Genomic DNA, 26,597 nt, shown 5'->3' on the forward strand with positions numbered 1-26,597 from the left:
TATGTCCAGCCACTTATAGGACATACTCAGACACTATGACAAAAAATACAGTAGTAGAGCAGAACTGTGTCAAGAACTGTGAATATACCTGCAATTCTTCCTTTTAAAGTGGAAAATCTGTTGGTTACTTTCTCTACCTATTTGATAAATCACCTTAAAGGAAAGATAAGCATATAAGAATTCACTCTTTGTGTGCCTTCTGCAGTCCAGTGGTGCCCCAAGACTTACAGCTAATAAGGACTATGGCTGTTGTGTTAACCCCATATGGCAACTGAGCCACTTGCTCACTGCCCCCTCCAGCAGGATAGGTGGGAAGAGAATTGGAAGGGTAAAAGTGAGAAAACTCACAGGTTGAGGTAAACACATTAAGAATTAAAATACAATAATAATAACAACAATAAAAATAAAATAACAAAGAGATAAACCCAAATAAACCCAAGAAAGATGAGTTATGCAAATGAAAACAATTGCTCACCATCAACTGACTGATGCCCAGCCAGTCCCCAGGCAGCAGCAAAATATATTTGAAATTCACCTAAAAATAGGGCCTATACTCTTCAGCCCCTGTGGTGCTTTACTGCTTTAGAGGCAGCCTGTGCATACAGCAATCACCTGGGCCCTCTGAAAAGGTAGCCCAAGCTCTGCCAAGAGGCTTAGGCCCATGACAGCCGTGTGAAGTTTCCCCTGAATTTGCAAACAGGTGATGTATTCAGTGTGCTCCCTTTCACAAAGCTGTGGTTTCCAAAGGGTCTGGAAGCTGAGTAAAGCAGATGCTAGAGAAGACATTTTCTGCAAGCATCTGAGTAGGATAGGCGTTCACACCTCAGAGTAATCCAGGATTCATTGCAACAAGAAGGAAAAAACCCTCTCCTGACCTAAAACGATATTTGAATGTCAGGATAATGCATCATGCATGTCCTAATAATACATCATACATGTGTCCCAAGCGTCCCTCTTAAGTGACACCAGGTGCTTGCATATGGCAGGTGGGTCCATGCTCTGAGCCATTGCACACACCACAACTATTAGGTCTCCAGTAAACAGAGTGAAGTCATTCAGCCAAGTCAATTGTCATGTCCACATATAACTCCAAGGTACAGGACTCTTGAGTACAGTGCATGGTGTTTGGAAGGAAACACTAGCTGGGAAGGCAGGCTTCCCAGACAGGCAGCAGGCAGCTGTTAGCAGGCAATGGGCCAGGCAGACATGTGGGATGTACTTCTACAGGCAGGAGCATTCCCACCACAGAGACACTAAGGAGTTAGGACTTTCAGCCAGGAACTTGAATGCAGCTAGTACCTCTTGTGCAAAGGAAAGGCTTCTCCTCTTCACAGGCTTTGCAATGTCTAGCTGCTGGTAGGGGTTTTTCGACAGTGAAAAACTTCTCAGCTGTATTTTTAGATGTTTTAGATCCCTTCTGTTGTCCATCACAGCACTGTTATGGGTTGTAGAACTGTCGGAGAACCACGCACACAGTGTCATTTTCTGCTCCCTTCTGTTTGCTTCCTTCTTCAGCAGGAAGGGAAGTGGGAGAAATAGAGCATTATTTTATTATCTCCAAGTGTTTCAGACATCTCTTTTTTTTTCATTTAAAAGATTGCTTTTTGCCAACACAACACAAGCAAACATATAGAGTAATACAGCAGCTTACCACAGTGTGCTGCAGAGCACAAAGGCATCACCTGGGAGTGGAGGCAGAGAGGGATGCCAGGGGAAAACCTGTTCATGCTTTCCTTCAGATGGAGAAGACAAAATGGTGCCCAGAGAAAAGAAAGAGTCATTGCCAGTCTTCTTATGTCATAGTTAATCCTAGATATTGTTCTGGTAAGCAGAGGTCTAGGGGAAGATGGAGAGCGATGGCTACTGGGAGTGCAGCATGGGAAGCTGCACTGTTGGGAATGGCAGCTCTTGGGGAGCTGAGGGATGGAGGGAAGCAGAACCAAGGCACTGTTTTGGTGATGCCATGCAGAAGCTGAGCATGTGACAGTGGCCTGAGGGAATGCATGAGGTATGAGACAGTTTTTCTGTGCCACTGAAAGACATGGTGGGGCAGAGGGGTTGTTCCTAGGGTTGCAGTTTGCTCCACCCCAGTGACCCTCCTCTGCTGAGCAGAAGGAGCATTTTTAATGTCATGGCAACACTAATTGCTGTCCTCTCAACAGACATCATGGAGAGAGCTCAATGAGTTAGGACAGATATTCAAGCTCTTCCCAAAGCATCTCCCCTCCGGCATCCTTTGCTTTTTGCATAATCCCATGGTCTGCTCAGAGCAGTGACTGTGCCCGCCTTGCCATAGAGCAGAGCTACGTGACGGTGCTCCTTTGGACAGGAATACAGCTCCACAGAGCCCACCCCTGTTCCTACACAGCAGCAGCTTCTTGCAGAAAGGCCTCTGTTTGCCAAGGGCTGGATCTGATTCTCAGGGATATTTTGCGTGCATTAACCTTCCTATAAAAAATAACCTTATTCAGTACTGCGTGTAGGTGGAGGAGATGATGGAAGGAAGTGAGGGTTGCTGCTGGCAAGCAACCAAATCAAGGTTTAAATACAAGTTCTTACTTTTCCTGCTTGTGAGAAATGCCAAAGAGACCTTTTTAAAATAAGACAGACCACTATGTGTGCTTGACTTAAAACTAGGACACTTTAGGGATAGACTGTGCCTACTTTGCATGGAGAGGAAGGTGGGTACCTTGGAGCCACCTCTGGGCATCCCAGTGAGTGGCTATCCTTGTTTACTTGAAGAGAGGCCAGCATAGTGAGGCCAGTTCTGATTCACTGGTCAATTTGATCAACTATTTAATTTTGTTAAAATCATTGACAAAAGACCATTAAAAGGGGAGTTTTGCCACTTCTATGCTCTATGGTTTTGGCTCATTTATTTTAATTAGCTGTAACAAATTCATGGCTAAACAAGGTTCGAGAGGGTGCTATCTAAATGTGGTACTCATGGTATACACAGGGCCATTAACAAAACACTTCTCCACAGCTTGACTATATTCTCTCCCATCTAGCATACAGCTCATTATAGCAGGAGAGATAGGAAACAGAATGTAACACCTAATTAAAATGTGAGCCTGTGTCCACAGATGATTCAGTAGAAATCAAGGCGTTAAACTGGTGAGAGAAGTAAGAGAGTTCATCACATTAAAAACATCTCATTCAAGCAGTCTGGAGGAACCTATCCCTCTGCTTCAGGTGCCTGCATAAAGTAGGGGTAACAAGTATTTGGGTCCTGATCCAGCAAAAGATTAGAAAGTAAAAACTGGTAACATGAAATGTCTGTTGTTCCCATTAAGGATTCTGAACCCCACTGCGTAATAACAATTTTTAGTCTGCCATGTTTGGTTGTCATAGAAATACCACAAGCAACCACTTATTTTGGTAATAGGATTATAGATAGTGTCTTCTCTCATTTTAGTTGTTCCTTCCAAAGTTATACTGATGCATTTTATTGTATCAGTAGACGAGATGATAGCTGCAGCCACTGCAAGATGAATTCAGTGTGTGTTAGGTTAAGTGTGTTAGAGGCTTGCACAGAATTTAGCCTTGTGGGAGTTTTTTAATACTGTTAGTCTCCAAAATACAGACGAAGTATAAACAGGCAGATGTGAACTTCAAATGATGCATAACAAAGAGAAGCAAACTAATCATGTCCCCCTCTGTTTGTTGTAGGTGGGACAGTCCCCTCACTGATCTGATTTTCTCCAACCAGTATCTTCAGATCACAACTACTGTGCCATCCACTTCGGTGTATGGGTTTGGTGAACATGCGCACCCATCCTTCAAACACAGCATGGACTTCGTTACCTATGGCATGTTCAGCAGAGATCAGGCACCACAGGTAATTCACTTTGTGCAGCACATTGTCCTAAGTTGTATCACCACAAGGAGGTGGTGAGGTACAGCTTTGCTGAGGGACCACCTCTCTCTGTATGGTAGCACTGCTGACGCGAATCAGTGCCAAACACTGAATGTCACACATTTCACAGGTGTCTTAAGGTTTAATTAAATGACAAAACCGTGAGTCATTTTGAGGGAACTTTGAAACCTTTTACCAGAAGATTTCTCACGATGCAGTTAGTTTTAGGGGAAAAAAAAGTATTTTGTGTGACAAGATCCTGGTTCAGGAAAGCATTTAATTTCGTGCTTGGCTCAATCTGTGTTCATCCAAAGAAGCTGGACTTCAGCAGGACCCTTTAGATGTCCAGCTAAACTTGAGTCAGTGGTTGATGAATCTATTTTAACTAGCAAAGCAGTTCTTACCAGTGCCATTTTGAGGGTTTTGGCAGAGTATTTAGGTTTAACTTTTTAGGGGAGACTAAAAAGTACCATCAGGATGAGGCAAAAAAAAATAACTCTTTTCTATTGATTTGACTTCATACCAGTTTAGGCGAAAAAAAAACCCCAACCTTTCAAAACAAGTCTCTAACTATGAATGAATTCATTTCCTTGCCTTCCCATATGTACATAGCTAACAGAAGATATGAAAAATAGAATAGTCAAGCCATACTTAACGTCTTGTTTGTATTTCAGCCATTTGCCAACCTCTATGGAGTTCACCCTTTCTATTTGTGTGTAGAAGCTGACTCCAATGCTCATGGTGTTCTCCTGCTGAACTCCAATGCACAAGGTAAAAAGATATATGAATTCTTTTATAGCCTGCATATAGAAAGATGGTAATTAGTAGATATAAAAAGCTGGTTTACTGATTGTTTTTTCAATGTGGTATAAATAAGAGTGACTGCTCCACGACTGAGGTCACAGGAATTGCTATAAAGTTTTCAAAGGGATTTCATTAGAAGGACTGCTCAATAAGGTGAAGTATTTTCAGAAAAAAATATTATTAAGTTTTGGGTTGTTTTTTGTGTTTTTTTTTTTTCTTTTTAAACCCCAGATGCACAGACAGGTAAAGGAGAATGTGGAAGAGATTTCCTCTGGGATTGGCATAATCAATTTAGTTTAGTCCTATGTTCTGCCTGCGGAGAATAGTTTTGTGCGTTGCCATGGTCACCTTACTGTATTAATCCAGTGCTATAATTTCAGAAAAGGGGAATCTTCGCTCAGTCTATAAAATCAGTTTTTCCTGGAAGCCAATGACGTCCAATTAGAAGATTAAAATAGCATAAAGGAACCCTAAACACAAGCTTGTGGTTCCTTTTTATATATAAATGAATCTGAGACAAATGGATCTGTGCAATCTACTCTGTGTGGTTTTCTGTGATTTATTGTTGCACAATGCCAGTCTGAAAGGGGAGACTACAGAAACACTGGAAAACTGCTAGCCTACATACATGATGTTTGCTCATCCATTCATAACCACGAGATGTCAGGTAGTGACTTGAATGTGTCATCTCTGCCTCAGGATACATTTATGCACATAGAAGAGTCCAGCATGTATATATTTATGGTAAGATAGGGTACAGTAAAATATTTCAGTTGGAAAGCACCAACAGTGATCATCTAGTCCTGACCACTTCAGGGCTGAACAAAAGTTTAAGCATGTTATTAAGGGAATTGTCCAAACGCCTCTCATACACTGCCAGGCTTGGGGCATCAACCGCATCTCGAGGAAGCCTGTTCCAATGTTTGACTACCCTCTCGGTAACAAATTGTTCCCTAATGTCAAGTTTGAACCTTCCCTAGCACGGCTTTGAACCATCCCCACATACAGTGCAGAACTGGTTTGTACTGAGAAGCTGTTTTTTTCTTTTCAGATGTTTCTCTGAGTCCAAACCCATCTTTAACTTTTCACACTATTGGAGGGATCCTTGACTTCTATGTCTTCCTTGGACCAACTCCCGAAAACGTAATTCAGCAATACACAGAGGTTAGTAGAAAAGTGCCTATGGCACATGGGGCAGTACCTTGTAATGAATACCCGTCAGTATCTGGTAGTATCAGCAGGTAACACAGCTAAAACCTTGTCCTCACTTGTTCACACAAGACCATAGTTTCAGGTCCATGGGCAACGTGGCATGTGCTCAAGCATCTGCAAGAGGTCTGTCTAAATGTAGCAGACTGGCTGGGTGTTCAGTGCACATCTCCAGCCTTTCCTGCAGCATTTCACTATTGAGAGGAGTGTATTAAAGGGATGCAATTATCAGAACGGAATTTGTCCAAGCTTACTTTTCTCCAGGCCATGGTAGTTTTACAGTCTTCACTACATGGCTGTAACGGTGTTCTGACACTGCACATGGAGAAAACAATGTAGGTAGTGCACAGATGGGAATGTTTGGGAACTTTACATCTGCCAGACTTCAGAGGTGTTGAATGAACTTCAAAGGCTTCATGCCTTTGTTTGCTACTGGAATTGCCTGTTGGTTTTGGAGCTGTCACCCTGTTTTTTACTAATGAAAACCTATGTAATTGCATTGGAGAGCACAGATGTGAAAAAACGTATTTACTGCTGTCTCACAGAGCGTAACTACTTGCTTTCCAATCGCCCAGTGTTTTCCAAAGAACGGAGAGTACACATGCAAATAGCTGTTTTGGGGGTGTACATTCAGTTCTTATTCAGTGAGGACTGCCCCGAAAAAAGTAGCAGGTAACATGTTCCTCTTGATCACCAAATGCCAGCTGCCCATCAGCTGGGACCCTGCACAGAAAATTGTCACTTCAGAATCAAGCTCTGTACATAAAGAAACAAGTGCCAAGTGTAAAGACTGTGGAGCAAAGTTGAGAAGGAGCATGTCTCTGTGAGAAGGTGGATGCATGTATACAGACCCTTCTGATTAAGCTGCAACAGGAGGTGCTGAGCAGCCTGTGGTAGGGTATCCCATGGCCAAGCAGTTGGAGCTCACAGTGAGATGTGTGTGTGTTCTGCTTTGCCATCTGCTGCCCCACCAATGGGTTTGAGCTCTGATTTTCAGCAAATATACTGTCTTTCCTAGCTTTTCAAAGCCTCCATAGCACATGCATGCCTTCTTTTATAGTGCTTGAAATGGAAACAGAAGTATTGTGGTTTGGACCAAGGGAAAAAGAAGGTTTAGCCCGGAAGGAAAGTATTGGTGGGTTATATTTTGGTGATAGAGGAGGGAAAGCCTCGCTTGTGACACTGTTTGGGAGGACTGGAGTTTCCCCAGTGTAGTAGGTTCTGCTAGACCTTCCTATTCCAAGAGAGGTTCAGGTGGTGCCTCCCAAAGAGGTGAGAGGCTGCTGGTGCCCCTCCAAGTCATTCAGAGGTTTCCAGCTCCCTCTGCATGTCTTCCCCACCAGCCATCTCTGACCCTGGTGCCACAGACCAACCAGCAAACTGGGTTTTGAACTTACACATTAGCAGTCAAACAGAACAAACCAAACCCAAACAACCCCCCTCCCCAGAACCCCCAACAAATAAAGAAGAACAAGTCAAGCGACTCTCCCTGTAGCTGCAGCTTTGGTCCCTGTGATGAAAGCGCCTGTTTCAGGGGAGTCACTGTGGTAGCGTGATGGAGATTAGAGCCATCCTTGCTTCTTTTCAAAGCCTTTTGCTGGTGCTCGAAGGCAGCATTTCAGTGGCTTAGCAGGTGGCCAGCAGCTGAAAATAAAATGAGAGTTCTCACTCCCCAGCTGATGGGTACTGGCAGCTCACTTTCCACCCCTGCCTCCCTGGAAATGGAGCTGGAGTGATGAAAACAAGGTGAAGGGGAGCCAGTGGGTGTCTCCTAACTAGACATGTCACATGCCAGGACAAAAAAATCCCCTACTCTGTATTCTCCAAGCTTGCACTCAGCCCTCTAGGGAATCTTAAAGAATGCATGGTAGCAATTTCATAGTGAAATAATAACTTCTTCAGTAAACATCCTGAAATTCCAGGATCGCAAATGTTACAATTACCATATTATTAGTCTCTGGGTAATGATTTGGCTTTTATGTACAAGATCTGTGGGAAGCTGAAGGAGACAGAAAAGACTTTATTTTTCAATTGTATTTTCTGTCATACTGAGAGGACTCTACTGCATGGTCATTGTCATGCTCCCGGGAAGCAGAGGGGGTGGAAATGAGCAGTGTGACTGATGTCGGCAAGGCACTGCACAGCAGCATCCCTTGGCTCTCTTGTCTGTTTGCATGGGTCTCCTCAGGGAAGTCGTGTTCTGGAAGCTCATACCTGCAGGGTACCCTGTTGGGACCAGGCTGCTCTGCTGCATCGAGCTCCTTGGGGAAATGTCACCTGCCTCCCTCCTGTGCAAACATGTGCCCAAAATCACTGCATGGGGTGTTTTGCAGGGACCGCTCATGGCATCCTCTCTGGGATGGTCCCAGTGGTATGCAGGGTGGCCAGGAGCCAGCCAGTGCAAAGATTTGGAGAGCAAGGGAGCTGTGTCCAGAGCAAAGTGCTCCACAGCTTACACAAATATTTCATGGTGTTGTCTTCAGCGCACTGCTTCAAGATGTGAGCATGGCCCTTGCTGTACTAGTTTGTGAATGATTTAGGAGTTTACCTCTGCTCAGGGCTTTTATGCAGCTCCCTCCATAACAGTGAATTAGGACAGCTTTGCAATGAAGCTGTTTACAGGGTCTCTGGATTACACAGGTTGCTGCCAGCACCTTGGAGTGGCCCATGGGCTCTTGCCCAGAGCCACTGCTGAGTGGGCTGCTGGTGACAGATGGGCTGTGCTAAGGGTGAGGCTCCCTGTGTGGTGATCAGGGTGAGGGTGGCTGCCCTGCCAGGGCCACCAGCCTCTCCCTGCATCCTCAGGGTGAGGACAGGTGGCAGCAAAACCCGTGGTGGCCTTGGGTGTCCTCCTGGCCCAGGCTGATCCGCTTTAAATGGGCTCCAAGTGTGGTGCAGGGAGTGGGAAGGGAGCAGAGGCCTATGCCTCTGTCCCCCATGCTGTGCCTTATTCGGAGCCAAAGTGGGCTGTAGGATGCATCTTGCCCGTGACACCACAGCACTACAGCAGTGATAGCAACAACAGGGCATGTGGTGGGCATTGTGCAATGGGAAGGAGAAATCTCCATCCTTATTCTTCTGCTCTCTGCTGTCCCTAAACTTTGCCATGAGGAGCACTGTGCTGGGCACATCAGAGATAGTCCTGCCATAGCTTTATGTATTGCATATTGTAGTTGTATTGTAGTTGTAGTTGTTTGTTGTAGTTGCTGAAGGAAGTTGTGAGTGATTCATCCCTGGCAGTGTTCAAGGCCAGGTTGGACAGAGCCTTGGGTGACATGGTTTAGTGTGAGGTGTCCTTTTCCATGGCAGGAGGGTTAAAACTGGATGATCTTAAGGTCCTTTCCAGCTGTAACTAGTCTATGATTCTATGATTCTACATATGTTTGACAATAATCACACTTTTCTCCTACTACAGAAGAGGTCCAGTGTGTGGAACAGATATATAACACAAATCTCACTTCTTAGGGCAAACGCCTCAGTTAGTTCAGAGGAGGATGAGAAAAAGCAGTAATAAACTAAGAGCTCAGCCACTGAACTGAGCCTAGCTGAGGCTCTGCAGCCTGACCTAATACCAGTCCACCCTTGCCAAGTCCACCGATGGCCTTTCAGGAGAGAGTAGCAGTGTGTAGCAATGGAATATAAGCCGTATAACAAGACACTCAGCAGAGTTATAGCTCAACAAATGGACATTTAACATCTGTTGGTTGGAGAGAATTTGTTAATAATAAATTTGTTATTTTATCAGAAATTACCCAATGACAAGCTTCAATAGAGCATACTGCATGTCTCCCAATTCTGTTTTAAGAGCAAATTTCTGGTTTACTTCCTCCTTACAGAACCATAGGATAGCTCTGGATTGAAGGAACCTCAGAAGGTCTTTAGTCCAGCCTCCTGTTTGAGAGGTAACGTGGGGAACCTGCTTGTACCTAGAGCTTATCACAGATGAGTCAGTGAGAGTATCACAGTTGAACTCATGTGTCTCCTCAGAAAAGAATAAGCAGCTGATAAGTGTTTGTGCAGCACAGAAGAAGGTTTGAAGACCTTGGTATTGAAAGTCCTTAAAATTTTTAGCCCCCTGAGGCTGTGAGCATCTTCTTAATAGTTAAGCAGTTGCAGGGCCTTTCTTCTTGCTCTCCTACGACAAAGTTCAGCTTAATGGTTGGACTTGGTGATCTTAAAGGTCTTTTGCAACTTGGTTGATTCTATGATTCTGTGCATAGACTTTCAGTGGAGGTTACCACCTGCCTGACTAGGTGCCCACAGTGCTCACTTGCCTGCCTCAACCACAGCAGATGAGCTGGATACAGATATCTGGGCCACATGAGCATCTATGCAATTTAGCTGTTGTGTCACTCTCCAAATACACTGTTTCTGTGTCTAAATGCAGAGCATTAGCCCACTTGGATTTTTATAGTTTCCTCCTACAGCTCTTCCTTAAAGAAAGGAAATTTAAACAAATATCAGTCTTCAAAAGTAGTTTTATATGACTAATTAGGCTACAGGTTTAGCAATCTTAAATGTGCTTGTGTTGCTGGAGAGCTTATCTCCTTTGTAAGCATGAGAAAGAGTATCTCTCTTTATGGCTTCTGTGATATACAGGACATAACTCTTCAGCCATCTCTCTTGCATTGAAGTCTGTGGTCATGGTGTTAATTGAGCAGGATCCTGATTTACTATACAGCATTTGTAACTTAGTTGATATCCTTGATGCTCATAGTGATAATGTTATTTATCCAGTTACTCAGCACAGGGAAAGTGAATACAGGTCACCTGTTCCCTGGGCATGGATTTTTAGCTGTGAGATACACATTTTCACTGGACTTTTCTCTCACTGCCTGCACCATGCTCCCAGGGCACCTCCCACATTCATCAGCTCTTAGGTGCAGCTAAAAAGAATAAATTACATAATGCCAAGTTATGTAAATCTGGCAAAAACAACAGAGATCTTATTACCGACACCAGGAGTTATTTAAGACCCAAGTGCAGGACAAATTGTAGAACAGAAAATAGGATCTATTTCTTTTTCTGCCTCTGCACTACCATACCTTCACCTTTCTTGTCTCAGTTTGGATACTCCATATGTTTGCTGTTTCTGCATTTCTCATGTTTTCTTCTCTCAGCTCCCCTGCCATACCTCATTTACCTTTTCTGATTCTATGGAAGTCAATTTTGCCAAGCAGGCTTTCTCTGCCTACTGCATTTTGTGATCATTTGTATGCAGAATGCAATCTATATGAATTAACTAGATCCTAAATATATATCAAATCCAACATGCATTTTCAGGTTTGCGAAATTACATTCCTGCCTCTGCTGATCCATCTGCTCGTAGGTACCATATGTCAGTTACTTTATCAGGAAGCTTCAGGGGGATCCATTAGAGAGAGTCCACAGCATAATTAGAAAAAAGAACATTTGTTTTCCCAGCTGCCCTGTTTTCATCTTTCCTCTTCAAATGTTCTGCTGATTTCAATTAAACTCACCATAGATGTGCCATCCTGGTGAACCTGGGGAACTAATTGCTTTAAAACTTAATATCTTGCTTGCAAGGTGGATTTTCTTCAGTTGGTTCAGCTGTAATCCCAAATGCCTTGAAGGATGCTGTCACAAAATATGCCTTTCTGTGGGGCAGCTCTGCTGTCTGCAGGCAAGACAGCACTGTCCTGTAAAGGTGAGCAGCTGAACCCCAGCAGACCCCAGCGCTGGGGATGTGTCATTTGGGAAGGACCCTGGCCAGCACAGCAGTGGCCACATCTCCACCTGGTGCACATCTCCTTGCTGGTGCTCTACTTGGGTGTTTGATGGGACAGAGGTAGAAGGAAATCCCCATCCAGCTCTCGAAACACATTGTACTGGTGATGACCAGGCTGATGTCCACCCCAGCCAGGAGCGACCCAGGGTATTGCAGGACCTGTAGCAGGGCTGCCCAGCCTAGTCACCCCCCTGGTGGTTCCTGTTTCCTGGTTTGCTTGAGGAGAGGCAGTGGGTGACACATAGACACATAGGCACGCTGCCAGGGCACTGGGATCTGAGTTCAGCTGCAGGATTAATATTTATCAGCCAGTTTCCCTCTTCCTCTTGTCCAAGGGGAGAAGCTTGTGCACAAAACATTTTATTTCATTAGGGAGTTATTTTGTTTTGTTCTGTCTTTTTAACCTTGTTTGTAGAGGTCACTCTCTGTTTGCAGTACAGAAAGCACAGGAAATGTGCATCTGCTACAGGAGCACAAAGTGGTGGTGTTCACAGAGCTCATCCTGCAGCCTTAGCTGGTCCAAAACAAGCTCTGCTGCCTCCTCAGATGAAGTTATCCTGACTATAGCTAGTGTGGCTGTGACTACTTGCCTTGAGGCTTGCTGTGCTTTGCTGGACACCTCAGTGCTGCTCACAGGGTGTCCAGGAGATGGTTCTGAGCCATCCTGCCCCCCTCACCTCTCCACAGGAAAACTCCAGCAGAGCCTGACACGTGTGTCCACACAAGCTAGAAACAGCTGCACCATGGTGGCAATGGCATGTTCTTGCCCACCAGCCTCCTCTACATGGTAGGGGCCACCTTCATCGCTCCAAGGCCTCTCCCACAAGCATGCAGGGGTGTGCAGCAAAGGCTGAGTGCAGCTGCATCCAGAGCATGCTCCTCATAGCTGCTCATTTCCTCCGAAGAGCTTAGCCCCAGGCAACTTGGAGGTGAAGTAGATGTTGAGGAGAGGGGAGGGAGTTAAGTCCGGTGGAATGGGATGAGTAGCATGCGATTGGTGCAATTGTGCTGCTCAGCCGGAGTATCCCTCATGGAAGGGACTCAAACCATTAGCCTTGTCACTTGTTCTGGCCTTCTCCTGCTTTGTCTTATGTGAGATAGCAGCATTCCAACAAGCAAAAGCACACTGGTAGACAAATTTGTAATGCTTAATGCTTAAAGCTTGCCTGTCTGTTCACAACTCATTCTTATCTGGAAGCAACTTACCCTGTGTGCTCCCCCAGCTCTGGTGCATTAAAACATCCTCTGCTTTTCCCCACTTCTCTCCTGTATCTGTTTCTCTGTCCAGTGCAGTTTGCACATCTCACCAGCTTTAGTATCTCTGACACATTTTAGAGCAGTTTCAAGTTCAGCATTGCTTTCCCAGGGTAGGCTTATGCTGGAGAAAATCCCATAGGAAGTTGTGATCTCTAGAGAGCTTAGCAATGCAATAGATACAGAGTGTCAAGAGTGCTTTGTTTTATTTAATTAAAGTAGGTGGGGTTTAGCTGCTGATATGCAAGTTTTGGTTTTTTTTCACTTCTTAGTATAGTTACCTAACTATGAAGATCCACAAGGAAATAAGGGAGGAACAGTTATTTAGCCAAAGGGAGTCAATAGATGCAACTGATTAATAAGTCATGGGTGCTTACTCGCTGCTTGCTTTCCATGTACTGCCTGCAAGGATATTAGAAATACTGAACAAAGGTTGATTTTATGGGATCTAACTGTTAAAACTGGAGTAAGGATTTCAAGAGACATCTCCCAGAAAACAGCAGTGTGTGCTAATGAGGCAATGCCAGATTTCAGCTTATTTCTAGAACAGACACATCGTGGTTGCTTGCTGCTTGCCCCAGGTTGCCAGAGCAGCTCCCACCGGGGGAAGCAGAGCAGGATGCTTCACTCCCCTGTGCTCTCAATTGAGTTTCCTCATGCAATTTATGGCTGGATTATTTGGAGCCACTGGAAATCAAATATTTATAAAATCATATGTACCTTCTGTTTCACTTGAGAATTTTGGGACCAAACAGTAACTCCGACCTTGAAGAGGTCTGTCAATGCCTGGCAACACAATGCTGTGGGCGAGCAATCAGGCCACTCAGTCATAAGTAACTGCATTTTGTCAGAGTGGTGTGTAAACATAATTAAAACTTCAGAGAGCTCAAATAAACATCAGACTCTTGATGAGTTAGTTCAGCTGGATGTGGTAAGAGAAATTAGCAAAGCTGCCTTGCTGCATTACATCAGATACTTGCCTGCTGTTGACCAAAGGGTTTGTGGATTTGGCATGGGTCAGGCTGTGCAGGGCTCCATGCTGGGCTCAACGCAAGGCTCTACCAGTGTGTGCCACATAAGTGAAGGCACATGCTACTGTGTAGAGGCTGAGACCTCAGCAAGACCCTCATTTAATGTTACCCTGGGCTTCAGACACCGTGTCTTCCACTGGGATGTTCTTAGAAGTGATGTTCAGGGTGGGTGTCACTCAGAACCTCTGCTAAGGAGAAGGGCCCACCAGGAGAAGCACTTTTTTGAAGTGTACGTCATACTGTACAATGAGCTGTTCTGAGAAAGTAAAAGGTATTTCATGGGTGCGTGATACCTGTGCCCTGATCTTCGTGGCTTAAATGAGCTGCGAGCTTCTCCTGGTGTTTCAGAATAATTTCTCTTCATCTCACCCTTTGCACTTCTGTGTTCCTATTCCTGCTGTAGGCCATTGGGCGCCCTCACATGCCTGCCTACTGGTCTCTGGGATTTCATCTCTCCCGGTGGGGTTATGGCAGCATTGATGTTTTAAAGAGAACTGTTGATCGCATGCACTTCTATGATATCCCATACGTAAGTATGAATTTTTCAATGTGTATGCTAATTCTACAATCCAAAGTGACAGGAATAAAACTGTGAAAAGTGATTTATCCTACAAAGAGAATTGTAGAATAAAAGGCTGTTCATAATCTTATGTAGTGGTTTTGCATGTAATATCTTTAGAATGCTTAAAAGAACATTTAAAGCAGGCTTTGAACACAAGGTTTAAGTGCTGCTCTTGGCTGCATAGCAGGTGATTCTGGTGTGGATTTACTGTTATGCAGTATGAGGTGTTAGCATTTTAAAAATAAATTATGGTACTTCTGATCCATATCACTGCCAAACAGTTGCTAATTTAGGATGTCTACATTTCAATTTTGTCCACTGATACCATGTAAGTTTATAGGAGCTGAATCTCCCCTGACAATTATTTACACTTATAGCCAATCTCTTAGGTTTCATTTTATATGTTAACTACCTCTAGAAATGCAGTTGTGTACATTCTGATTGTCCATATCAAATATTTCAGTCATAGAATAATACAATCATTGAATAGTTTGGGTTGGAAGGGACTTTCAAAGGTCAGCTCGTCCAACCCCCCTGCAATGAGCAGGGACATCCTCAACTAGATCACGTTGCTCAGAGCCCTGTCCAACCTGACCTTTACTGTTTTCAGGGATGAGGCATCTACCACCAATCTGGGCAACCTGTTTTGGGGTTTCACCACCCACACTATGAAAAATTTCTTCCTTATATCCTGTCTGAATCTACCCTCTTTTAGTTTAAAGCCATTACCACAACAGGCCCTACTGAAGAGTCTGTCCCCATTCTTCTTATAAGCCCCATTTAAGTATTAGAAAGGTGCAACAAGGTCTCCCCAGAGCCTTGTCTTCTCCAGGCTGAACAACCCCAACTCTCTCATCCTTTCCTCACAGGAGAGGTGCTCATCCCTTTGATGATTTTTGTGGCCCTCCTCTAGACTCACTCCAACAGGTCCATGTACTGAGGACTCCAGAGCTGGATGCAGTACTAATGCAATGTTTACTTTACAAATGTTTTAGGATGTCCAACATTTTGATATTGACTACATGGAGCGTCGCCTGGACTTTACCTATGACAAAGTGAACTATGCAGGTCTGCCACAGTACCTCCAACAGTTGAAGAAGGAAGGAATCCACAATGTCGTCATTCTGGTAAATGAACAGTGTTGCTAATTATTTCTCTATTTGTAAGAGCTATTTTTGACATAGTGTTCATAGCAGTATCTAGGTGCTAATGCACACATGCTGTTATACCAGATTTTCTATTTTTATTGTTTGTTGAGAAGTGCTGAAGAACAATTTCTTACAGATTTCATATTTAAATTGTTGCATTTATCATATACCTGTGTACCAGCACCATCCCTATACCATAACATTAATTCTCTTTCACTTTGTCTCACTCAGTTATGAGCAATTTCACTTCTATTAAGGGCTGAGTTGAGGTAGGATTGGTTTCATGCCTTTCTTTTCCTAAAAATGAACAAATAAGTTTAATACGCACACATAAATAGCTGAATAGTGGAAAAAAATCTATTCATAATCATTCTGGAAAGCTAGTAACTACAATTCATGCTGCCTCATGCTTACTTTTCATCTGAATTAATGTAAGAGATGCTCATTTGCATGAAAATTTGTGGGAAACGTATGTTGAACCTGTAACCAAAATTTGTGTATGACCAAATGAAGTAATTTGGACAGAATTGAAATCAGAGTTTTACATCTTCCCCGCCCATTCTCCCAACCAAGTTTGCTGTTTCTCGCCAGCAGGTCCCCATACATGTCCTTGTGCCTAAATTACTCTTTTTAAGCTAAGTGAGTGCCAATGACATCAAGGAAATTTGAGACCAATTAAATTGACATTTAAATAAAAAAAATATAAAAAAAAAAGAAATAAATTAAGAAGTTGAATAAAAGTCCTTGACAGATGCACAGACCTTCCTCTCCAGGGTCCCCCAGCAGCATGGTAGTAGGAGGGCTTCACTCCCCAGCACAGGTTCTTCATCTAAAAATCATATCATCTTGTCAAACAGATCAAGTCAGAAGTGCCTCCTTGTCCTTATTTTTAATTCCACAATTTGCTGTAAAGTTCAGCATATGACTGAGGATGGACTAGTCAGCACCACAGACACCCATAGCAGGGTTTGGTTTAAAATAGTTGTAAGATTTGCTGTTCTTTGGGCTGCCAGTGGGGTTTTTTTCTAGTTTTGTTAAAAGTACCTGCTCTGAATTTATTATTGCCCTAATCTGCACTTTGTTGCTGTGCTATTATTATATTCACTGCTAGGAATCTCAAACAAAGACACACATCCCAAATGATTAATTACATATTGATAATGGAAATAGCAGCTTATATCATAAGTGCTGTTAGCCAGCAATTTGTCCCCAAAGATATGTTCCCATGAATGTCCCAGTTCTTTTGCAGCTGTAAACTCAAGAGAAACTCCAGGGTGCAGCAGTGAAAAAACAGTTTCCATCACTGGAGGTCTAAGGCACAGAGCTGAAACAATAACAGATCACTAAGCCACCCTGATGGAGAGCAACTCCAAGACAAAAGTAGTCCAAAATAACTGGATGCATCATTGTAAATAATTAACAGTGATAGATGAGCACATGCTCCTTCTATTAGGTAGTTTAGATTCCCTATCTTCTAAATGCTACTCTAAAAATTATCTAATCCATTTGGGCTCTAATATTAAGTACAACCGGCTATTAATTGTCTTATCTCAAGAAAGTTTGAAAGACATTACTATATCAGTAAAATACCATGAGTTTGGAGTAGTTCTTCCTGTGCACACTTTGGCCTTTCAGTAAATCCACAGTAGTCATCTCTCTTTCATCAGTTAGGATACTTCCAGTTGTTTTGTACTTGGTTCTGGGTAAGAAGCTACAGGCAAGCAGTCATGGATCGGTGGGTGAGCTACATTATCTATCTTCTTACTTCTGAGCTTAGCTTCAACAACATTTTTAAAAGCCCTTTCAGTTTCTCAGGTGGCACATGCTAGAGCAGTATAAGGAAGTGTTGCTATATGAAGCTAAATTCAACTGTTAGGCAGATGCAATGAGTGTAATAACAACAATTCTTAATCCATGCAAGGAGCTAATGGGAATCTGGATAGGAAGCCCTTCTTTCTTCCTTCCACTAACTCATAACTAAGAACTGTCTTCTGCTCTAGTTCTTTTAGGTAAGCTTGTGAAAAAGAGCAAAAACTGATCCAGTTTGTCCTTCGCGTTTTAAAAGCTGATAGAGGGTACAGGTTGCACTGGTAGTGAAGTTTTCTGTTTTCACTTTATTACAGTGGCTGATATTTTTGACAGACTCTGACTGTTAGCATTCCTGTAAGTTGAGTCAGGAGCTGGAACAGTATAAAGGGCTTCATTCCCAAGCGACAGCAAAGCCATGCTAACTGCAATCAAGGCAAGTGTAATCCAGTTTGATAACAAAAGAACAATTTTCTATTTAGAGTCCCTTTGGGTAGTGACAGTAATGAGTGAGTTCCCCAAGTGCAGCAGCACATTGCTGCCTCTCCTGTTGCTGACAATTCCAGGAAATGGGCTCTGATTGCAGTCACTTAGTGTCATGTAAAACCTCTACTAAATGGACTTAGGGGAGACAGGTTCAGTCCTCCTCATCTCAGACCACTATGGTCACAAGCAAAACACGGATCCTGACAGGCAGCAGTACTAACCACAGTAACCTGCCTGAGGGTGGGACCCTGAACTTGGTTGTGGAATGGCTGGTTCTTCACCATTGGGAAGTCCAGTCCCCCCACTTGCATCCCATGCTGAGAGCCCTCCATGCCTATGGTCACCTTGATAGTAGCATAGACCCCCATTATCAGAATCTCTAAATGCAGTCCTTCAGCACTTCTCTCTCCCGATCTCTTTCAGAGGCCACCTCCATTTACAGGAAATTTTGACTAAGAGTGTCAGTACTCGGTAATCATTACAATGTTGAATAATGTGCATGCTTCAGCTGAGTCAGAAAAACTATGTTCTTTAGAAACAAAGAAAGAGATTCTAAAAGTAATAATGACTACAATGTAAAATTATAAACATTATTACTGAGGAGGAGCTTTAACAAAAGACCGTGTATACCTTCCATTAAAACACTAAAACTAGAAACAGCTAGGAATAACGTGACAAATCACTTAAAAGTCAATAGCAACATGCTTATGATTCAAAATAATGCTTGATATCTTTAACATTTTGAAGTCCATCTCTATCAGATGTAGAGGCTAAAATTTCCAGAGGTGAGTTCTTCTGGATGTGCATCAAAATCTGTGTTTGGGGCCATAGGTAGAAGAACATAGGTCTGGGTAAGTGCTGGATGCCCCCAAGTCTCAGGACAATCAGTTGGAGTTAAGGATGCTCAGCACCTCCTTTCCAAGAGCTGCTAACAGGCATGAACTTCCTCCCCCTCAAACAACCTACGAATGCACAGGAGGGTTTTGTACTCTTTAGGATGATACTAAACCTGCATAATATAATAGATTTATGCCCTAGAATAACCTTTCAGATGAGCAAAACCAGAAGTTTGGATCAGGAGTAGCTAATTAAGATGACCTTCCAGCCTTTAAGTCCCTTGAGAAGCATCTTTCATGCAATTATAAGATAATTATTGCAGATGGAGAGTTTTCTCTTTCCCAAAGCTAAACTATTAAGTTAAAAATGTAATGGACACTTATAACTCTTTATGGAGGTGATGCTGGAGCTAGATAAAGTTGAACAGGATTTTGCTTTTAAGGTAGGGATTTAGCAGGGACTTTTGTTTATGAGGCATGGAAAAATATGCTTTCTTCACTAAAGCTATAGCTATCAGAGTGCTTACAAGTAAATCAGGCAACAGCTTCAGGTTTAAATGAGCTTTAAACATGCCTTTAAAGAAATTCACCATTTGGGTAATTCTTTTGGTTTAAAGAAGTTTATTCCTTAGACTTTCACATTTTCATGGAAATTCACTGAAGTTACTACACAAGATGGAAGTGAATGGAAAAACTGTTTCAGTGTTTTTTTCCATTGTGTTTCATGACTGGAAGGTTTTGCCTTAAGCAGAACCTGAAGGAATAACATTTTCTGAGAAAAAAAAAAAAAAGAATTCCCTTACTCTGAAATGTCTGCAGTCTTCCTCTGTTCTAAGTAACACATAGCAGTTCGCTGCTCCCAGTCAGGGGCACTTTGCAAAGTACACTTATCTCCTTTAGGTCCAGTTGACTGCTGAGCAGAGTTGAATAGTATCTCCTCATTCACCAGCATTTCAAAGTTTTCCTAACTTTATTACTTACTGTTGTGATGGGCCACCATCTTCCCCAAGGGAAGATTAAGCTCCCTTTCAATGAGCTTGCTGGCTATCAATGGCCATCCTGAGGCAGAGAAGCTGGTGCTGTCAATGCCAGTGGCAGTAATGGGAGGTGGTGATGACCCCAAGGTTGAAAGGGGCAGCTAGGATGAGCTATGGGGTATAAAATCCTATGGACTTCACACCTGGGGAAAACATATGGCCCCACAGGCATGTGTGAATTGGGTTGTTCTGCACTAGGCTGACATAAACCACCCTCATCTGACATCAGATCTGAAGGGAGGACTACGAAGGTCTTTTTGAGGTTTGTCCCAGCTTCAAGTCCTTTAAGAAATTTGCTATTACAACATTGAATTGCTGATGCCAAGGCAGAAGTAATGAGGATTGCCTTGGAGGAAACCCAGAAGTGTCCAAATGTGGGAATTCCCAGCATAGCAGAGATCTTGGCAAAGGGGAAAGTAGAAAGCTGGTGCCTCTCTAAAATAATTTCAACATAAAATGTCTCATAAAGAATAAAAATGAGGGTATTTAATAATTTCACACTACTTTTGCCTTATACAACAAATACTCATGACATATCTTTAACAACTTTTCCTAAATTATTATGTGTTCTCAACTCTTACTAAATTTTAATGCTGTTTTCTTCCTATTTTATTGCAATCTGCATTGAGAACATAATCCAATTTTTTCTAACAAATAGAAAAGTAGTTGTTACCTTTGGGATTTTGATAATGGAAGTGTAATCACTGTTTTCAGGACCCCTTCGTAACTAAGGATGAAGAACCAGGCACTTACAGGCCTTATGACCTTGGAGAGGAAATGGGAGTCTGGGTGAACAACTCTGATGGCATCACTCCTGCTGTCGGAAAGGTTGGTTTATTAAATTTTCTCATGTGTTTGGTCTAGTGCTGCTTCAAAGTGATAAAGCATCTGTGTAACAAAAATGAGAAGATAACCATACCTCTGAATTTTAGGCCTTTCCCCCCGGAGATTCAGTGTTTCCTGACTACACCAACCCCAGGACAGTGGAATGGTGGACCCAGATGTGTCTGGAGTTTAAGGATGTTCTTGACTACGATGGGATCTGGATTGTATGTCTCCTTATATTTGCCCTCCCTTCTTTTAAAAAGAGAAAATGAGGCTTTTGATATGTGTCTTACTCTCTTTATTAAAGGATATGAATGAACCATCCAATTTCTTAGAAGGCCAGTATCCTGGATGTGCTGATAATGATATCAATAACCCTCCTTACGTTCCTAGTAAGTAAAGTTTCCTTCATAATCTTTTTTTTTTATAATCCTGGATTGGTTATTTCTTAGAAAAAAAAATCCATCTTCTCATTTTCCATCTTTCCCTGCCTGTTCTGTGCATTCATTTACATACTTGTTCAAGACTCCTTTGGCTCAGCTTTGTTGGAGTATCAAACGGAGGCCACTTCCCTCTGTCAAGGGAACTAGAAAAGTGGCTTCCCCTACCATTCTCAACTGGTCTACATCAGAGAAAGGGCAAGATACTTATTCACAATAACAAAGCTACACAGTTATAGAAGGAGTAAGCCTTCTGCCTTACCATCACCACAGACAGTCCCAGGGAGGAACAGTCTCTGCCTTTTCCACAAACCATGGCAAGTAAGATGGCATTCCCTGATTCAATATCTTTTCTTTCTCTTAGGAAAGGAATTTTTATTGCCTTACTAGAAATGGGCTAAAATTAAGCTTAAAAATGCCCAAGCCTTTGGGAGACTGATAGGAATGGGAGCACCTCTTCCAGCAACCAAGTTAATGACATGCTCATTCTTCCCCAGGAAGCCATAAGTACTTACAATTAGTGCTAGTGGTCTTGGCAATTAATCCAGTCAACATTTCCCCAGGAAAGCCCAGCTGCCTGAGCAATGTTAATATGCAGCAGGAAGTTGATAGATAAATGAGCTATTGACAGTGAAGTACTAAAAATGTCCCTCTTTTCTCTTCAGGCTTTTGTACTGTCATGTGAATTCTTCATTTTATTTATTGAATCTCATTTCTTTTTACTCTGGATACAAGAGAAACGTCAACATAACAAAACCATGGCAAATATTATAAAAATACTGTGAATTATTGAAAGCAGAAGCAGAGCTTTTAATTGTGATTTTGGTGTTTGCTCTGTTTTCAGGGAAACCGCTGACTGTAACAGTTGTATACTGGCCCTGAGGGTCTTGTCATTGACCAAAGCCAGGGAACTGATGAGAGATTTCCATCTTTGCCTCAAGTTATCTCCATTTTTGTTAATGGAGCTTCAAAAAGAGGTGTGAGACATTGGGCAAGAGGGCCAGAACAGCAGAGCTCCCTTTAGCTTCATAAATAAAGGACTGAGGGATGGACCCATAAAGAGGCTTCTGAGACATGAAACTGAGCTTTGCAACAGCTAGTGTTGATAGTTAGAGCCATTCCAGAGGAGTCAGACCTAGACATCTAGATATCTACACGACATATAAGAACAGTGAGAGATGCTGAAGACTGTGTTCTGAGCCCAGTTTCTCTCTGACTTCCTCCTTCTTGTGCATGTATGCACCCACTTCTGCTTGTGACTCACAGTGTTGAAATCATATCATAGAATCATAGAATGCTTTGGGTTGGAAGGGACCTTAAAGATCATTTAGGTTCAACCCCCCTGCCATGGGCAGGGACACCTTCCACTAGACCAGGTTCTCCAAGCCCTGTGTCCAACCTGGCCTTGAACATTACCAGGGATGGGGCAGCCATGGCTGTTCTGGGCAACCTGTGCCAGCTCCTCAGCACTCTCATAGTGAAGATTTTCTTCCTAATATCTAACCTTAATCTACCCTCTTTCAGCTTAAAGCCATTCTCCCTTGTCCTATCACTACATGCCTTGGTAAGAAATCCCCTTCCAGCTTTCCTGTAGGCCCTCTTTAGATACTGGAAGACTATTATAAGGTCTCCCTGGAGACCTCCCTGGCGTTGGTCTCCCTTCTGCAGACAGGAGCCTAAGGCATTTTTCCCAAGGTATAGGAGATCTGGTTTTAAGCAGTGTTTGTTTCCTTTTATATTCCATTTTGTGCCAACACTGTATATGCCCTTGGCTGTCCATTGGTGTAGGTGTGAGGTGGGACCTAAGCTGCCTAACCCGACAAGACTTTAAGACCTTTCTGGGCAGGGTTTTGTTGCCTAAAACTGTTGTCTTAGGTGACAGAATCTGTCGACTCCAGCGAGACCTGGACAGGCTGGAGAGTTGGGCAGGGAGTAACTTGATGAAATATAACAAGGGAAAGTGTAGAGTCCTGCATCTGGGCAGGAACAACCCCAGGTTCCAGTATAGCTTGGGAAGCGACCTGTTAGAGAGCAGTGTAGGGGAGAGGGACCTGGGGGTCCTAGTGGACGACAGGATGACCATGAGCCAACACTGGCCCTTGTGGCCAAGAAGGCCAATGGCATCCTGGGGTATATTAGAAGGGGGGTGGTTAGTAGGTCGAAGAGAGGTCCTCCTTCCCCTCTACTCTGCCCTGGTGAGACCCCATCTGGAATATTGTGTCCAGTTCTGGGCCCTTCAGTTCAAGAAGGACAGGGAGCTGCTGGAGAGAGTCCAGCGCAGGGCAACTAAGATGATTAAGGGAGTGGAGCATCTCCCTTATGAGGAAAGACTGAGGGAGCTGGGTCTCTATAGTTTGGAGAAGAGTAGACTGAGGGGTGACCTTATAAGTGTCTATAAATATATAAAGGGGGAATGTCACGAGGATGGAGCCAGGCTCTACTCAGTGGCAAACAATGATAGGACAAGGGGTAATGGGTACAAACTGGAACACAAGAGGTTCCACTTAAACTTGAGAAGAAACTTCTTCTCAGTGAGGGTGACAGAACACTGGAACAGGCTGCCCAGGGAGGTTGTGGAGTCTTCTTCCCTGGAGACATTCAAAACTCACCTGGACACATTCCTGTGTAACCTTATCTAGGTGTTCCTGCTCCAGCAGGGGGATTGGACTAGATGATCTTTTGAGGTCCCTTCCAATCTCTAGCATACTGTGATACTGTGATACTGTGTGACTCCCAGCCTCAGTGCCTGAGGCTTTTTGTCATCATAGCCTTCAGCCTCCTTATCTAAATTATAACCACGATTGCATGTAACTGTGGTTTGAACTTCTAAAACCAGATGTCCTTCAAATCAATTTTCTATAAAACACTTTATACTGAAGGTAATATGCAATTGTACAATAATCAGTATTACTGAGGCAGAAGACAAAATACTCAGAATAAGAATGAAGCATGAAAATATGACTCATGTGGCAGCATTTTTTTTCATATCCCATCTTAACTTGATGGGGTTAATAATTAAGTGCTGCTGGGACATTAAGTGTGGCTTTCCCCAGAATCTCAGTGTCTTCTTCAAAGCCATATCTGTCAAAGTTACTTGGAAATTGCCTACAAATTTATTTATTTCTGATGCAGATCAGCCACACTGGAGTCTTTGTGTCTAAAGATCCAAACACAGGGATTCCAGCTGTGGTGGCACAGCAGAGCAGAGAGGCTAATGGGGTTTCAGGTACAGAGAAATGCACTTTGTACTAATGACCTGCAGACATACAATGAAGTGCGATTAGGCAGTGAGATTGCTTGCTCACAGAGAAATAGTTACAATGCTGCCTGCACCTAATTAAGCACACAAAAGAGGAATACTTGAGAAACTACCTTCTTTTTCTGAGAAGATTTTGTAACATTTTCAACTCCATCTCTAGAAATTAATACATGGGATAAACCAGACATCTGACCTGTCCAATTCCTGCTGAATTCACATGGCATTTCATGGAGGTCATCTGCAGAGGATGAGAATCACATTTTCTGCACCAAAAGGGCTTTGCCAGCATCTCCTTAATATGGGATCAAAGACCAGCCAGCATCTGTGCAGCCAATTTGTGCCTCATATTGTTTCCCCTTGGCTCAGCTAAAACAGTGCTGTGCCAGCGACATCAGGGCTACCCCTGACTATTACTGACAGCAAAAAGCCACCACTGCCTCCACCGCTGGTGACCTCCTGATGGAAAGAGTTCCTGGGTAATCATCCGCATGTGAATATACCCATTATAATCTGTCCTTGCTCTCCTGTGCAGCCTATCAGGCCATAGCAGATGACAGCCTGTGGACTGCTGCACCTCATACTTTTTCTAACCCTGCACACCTCTGACACTCCCCACTCATTACCATCAGTGCTTCCTGGGGCCTCCTCCTTTCATTCCTCCTGTCTTTTAGTCCTAGATGCTTCAGGGGAAGAGAGGGGCTGGAGTTGAGTTTAGGTGTGAATTTTGCCATGGTAGGGCAGAATAGTGCTGCCTACGTACATCTGCAGCTGAGTGATACACAGATTGAAGCCTCATGATTTCACGCAACCATATAAGTTCCCTGGGTGTCTGAATTTCTACGTTTGTTCTGTTTTTCTTGCAACATTTTTTCTCTTCAGTGAAATTTTTCGCTATGCGTATTCGTAATTCAGCAACAGGCAAGTTTACTTTCTGTCTGTTACTGAATACATGGTATCTGTACTGAGGTTTTGAATTATTGGACATAAAACTTGCAAATAACGAGCAGTGTTTACTCAGCCCTCTCACCCCCCTGAGGACACGTGCCTGTCTGCAAGCAGCTGTTCATGGCCACATGCTAACCTCTAATCAGTGCAGGTCTGGCACTTCTTCAGCTTTTTCTCTTCCCAAATCCTTTGGTGTTTTCAACCCTAAATGAGTAGAAAGAGATTTGATCTTGATCCTTGAGGTCCCTTCCAACCTTCTATTCTATGATTGATGCATATAATTTTACAGCGTTTTGTACCATTCTCAGGTGTTTCTAATCATTCCCTGGCACTGAAGACATTGTGTCCTGACTCCAAGACCTACCTTGGGGAGCATTATAACACGCACTCTCTCTTTGGCTGGTCACAGACAGCACCAACTTTCAAGTAAGTTTTCTAAGCTTAAAATAGCAGATTTCAGGTGATTGAAATACATTTTAAAAGCTGCTTATGTTACCTGGGAAATCTGCAATAATATTTAATAAGAAATAGCCCCATGCTTCATTTTACTGTTTGTCATTTATAAGAAGTTTAAAGGAAAAAGAATCTTGAAAGAAGGAATATCTTTTCCAATCTTTTCTTGAAGGAAGGAAAATCTTTTCCAATTTTATTTTCTTAGCTAAAATAAGGATCTACTTGTAAGGCCTAACTCTTCAGCTGCTGCCTTTGTATAACTCAAGCAAGACGTTTCTGTCTTCTGTTAGAGCTGCTCACCTGCAGCCGCTGCAGAAGCAGCCCTGTGTGGCATCAAGGGAATCTTTCCATCCCTTCATTATGTGGCCCAAGCAGAGGAGTTTCTGTCACTTCCACTGAAGGATCTGAATGGTGCAGCTCTCCTGGTTGCCCCTGGCTCCTGGCAGGCAGCACTTTGCCTTTTGGCTTGGGGCTCAGTTGGTCCAGGAGGGCACAGCTGCATTGCAGCACAATTGCTGTCAGCTACTGTAAAACTCATTTTGCAGTTGGGAAGCACTCAGAACTAGTTTATGCAGAGAGACTATTGCTGTTAAGCTGGAGTGACAGTGGAAAAGTAACTGCTGGATTAAATCAAATGGGCAATTCATGCCTTTTCCAGCAGAGACTGAGCTAAACCACAGATAAGTTTTGATGCCACAATGTAAGTGCCGAAGCAAGGGGTACTTGTGCTGGCTTATTTCAGTATTTAGTACCCATTTGCAGCAGTTGTATTGTGATAGCACCCAGAGAACATGGCTAAGTGAGCCAATTTAGGGTGCTGATGCACTTGTATTGTATATGCCAAGCCTGTCGGGAAGGGAAGCACCAGATAAAAACCAGGAGCAGTTTGCCAGC

General features: G+C 43.2%; 1 protein-coding gene across 1 annotated transcript in view; it reads left to right on the forward strand.

The window, feature by feature from the left end:
- Window positions 1-26,597, forward strand: part of LOC134173869 (sucrase-isomaltase, intestinal-like) — a 59,077-nt gene that overhangs the window by 9,500 nt on the left and 22,980 nt on the right. Inside the window, exons 5-13 of the mRNA XM_062638325.1 lie at window positions 3,673-3,841; window positions 4,534-4,630; window positions 5,715-5,827; window positions 14,310-14,435; window positions 15,464-15,595; window positions 20,496-20,609; window positions 20,714-20,830; window positions 20,914-20,998; window positions 25,559-25,676. Coding sequence (XP_062494309.1) covers window positions 3,673-3,841; window positions 4,534-4,630; window positions 5,715-5,827; window positions 14,310-14,435; window positions 15,464-15,595; window positions 20,496-20,609; window positions 20,714-20,830; window positions 20,914-20,998; window positions 25,559-25,676 — 1,071 coding nt within the window. The remainder of the gene's footprint in view (window positions 1-3,672; window positions 3,842-4,533; window positions 4,631-5,714; window positions 5,828-14,309; window positions 14,436-15,463; window positions 15,596-20,495; window positions 20,610-20,713; window positions 20,831-20,913; window positions 20,999-25,558; window positions 25,677-26,597) is intronic.

The sequence above is a fragment of the Pezoporus occidentalis genome, unplaced genomic scaffold (assembly GCF_034315485.1).
Source record: "Pezoporus occidentalis ecotype Australia unplaced genomic scaffold, CSIRO_AGI_Poc_V1 ctg56, whole genome shotgun sequence".
In the NCBI taxonomy this organism is placed as follows: domain Eukaryota; kingdom Metazoa; phylum Chordata; class Aves; order Psittaciformes; family Psittacidae; genus Pezoporus; species Pezoporus occidentalis.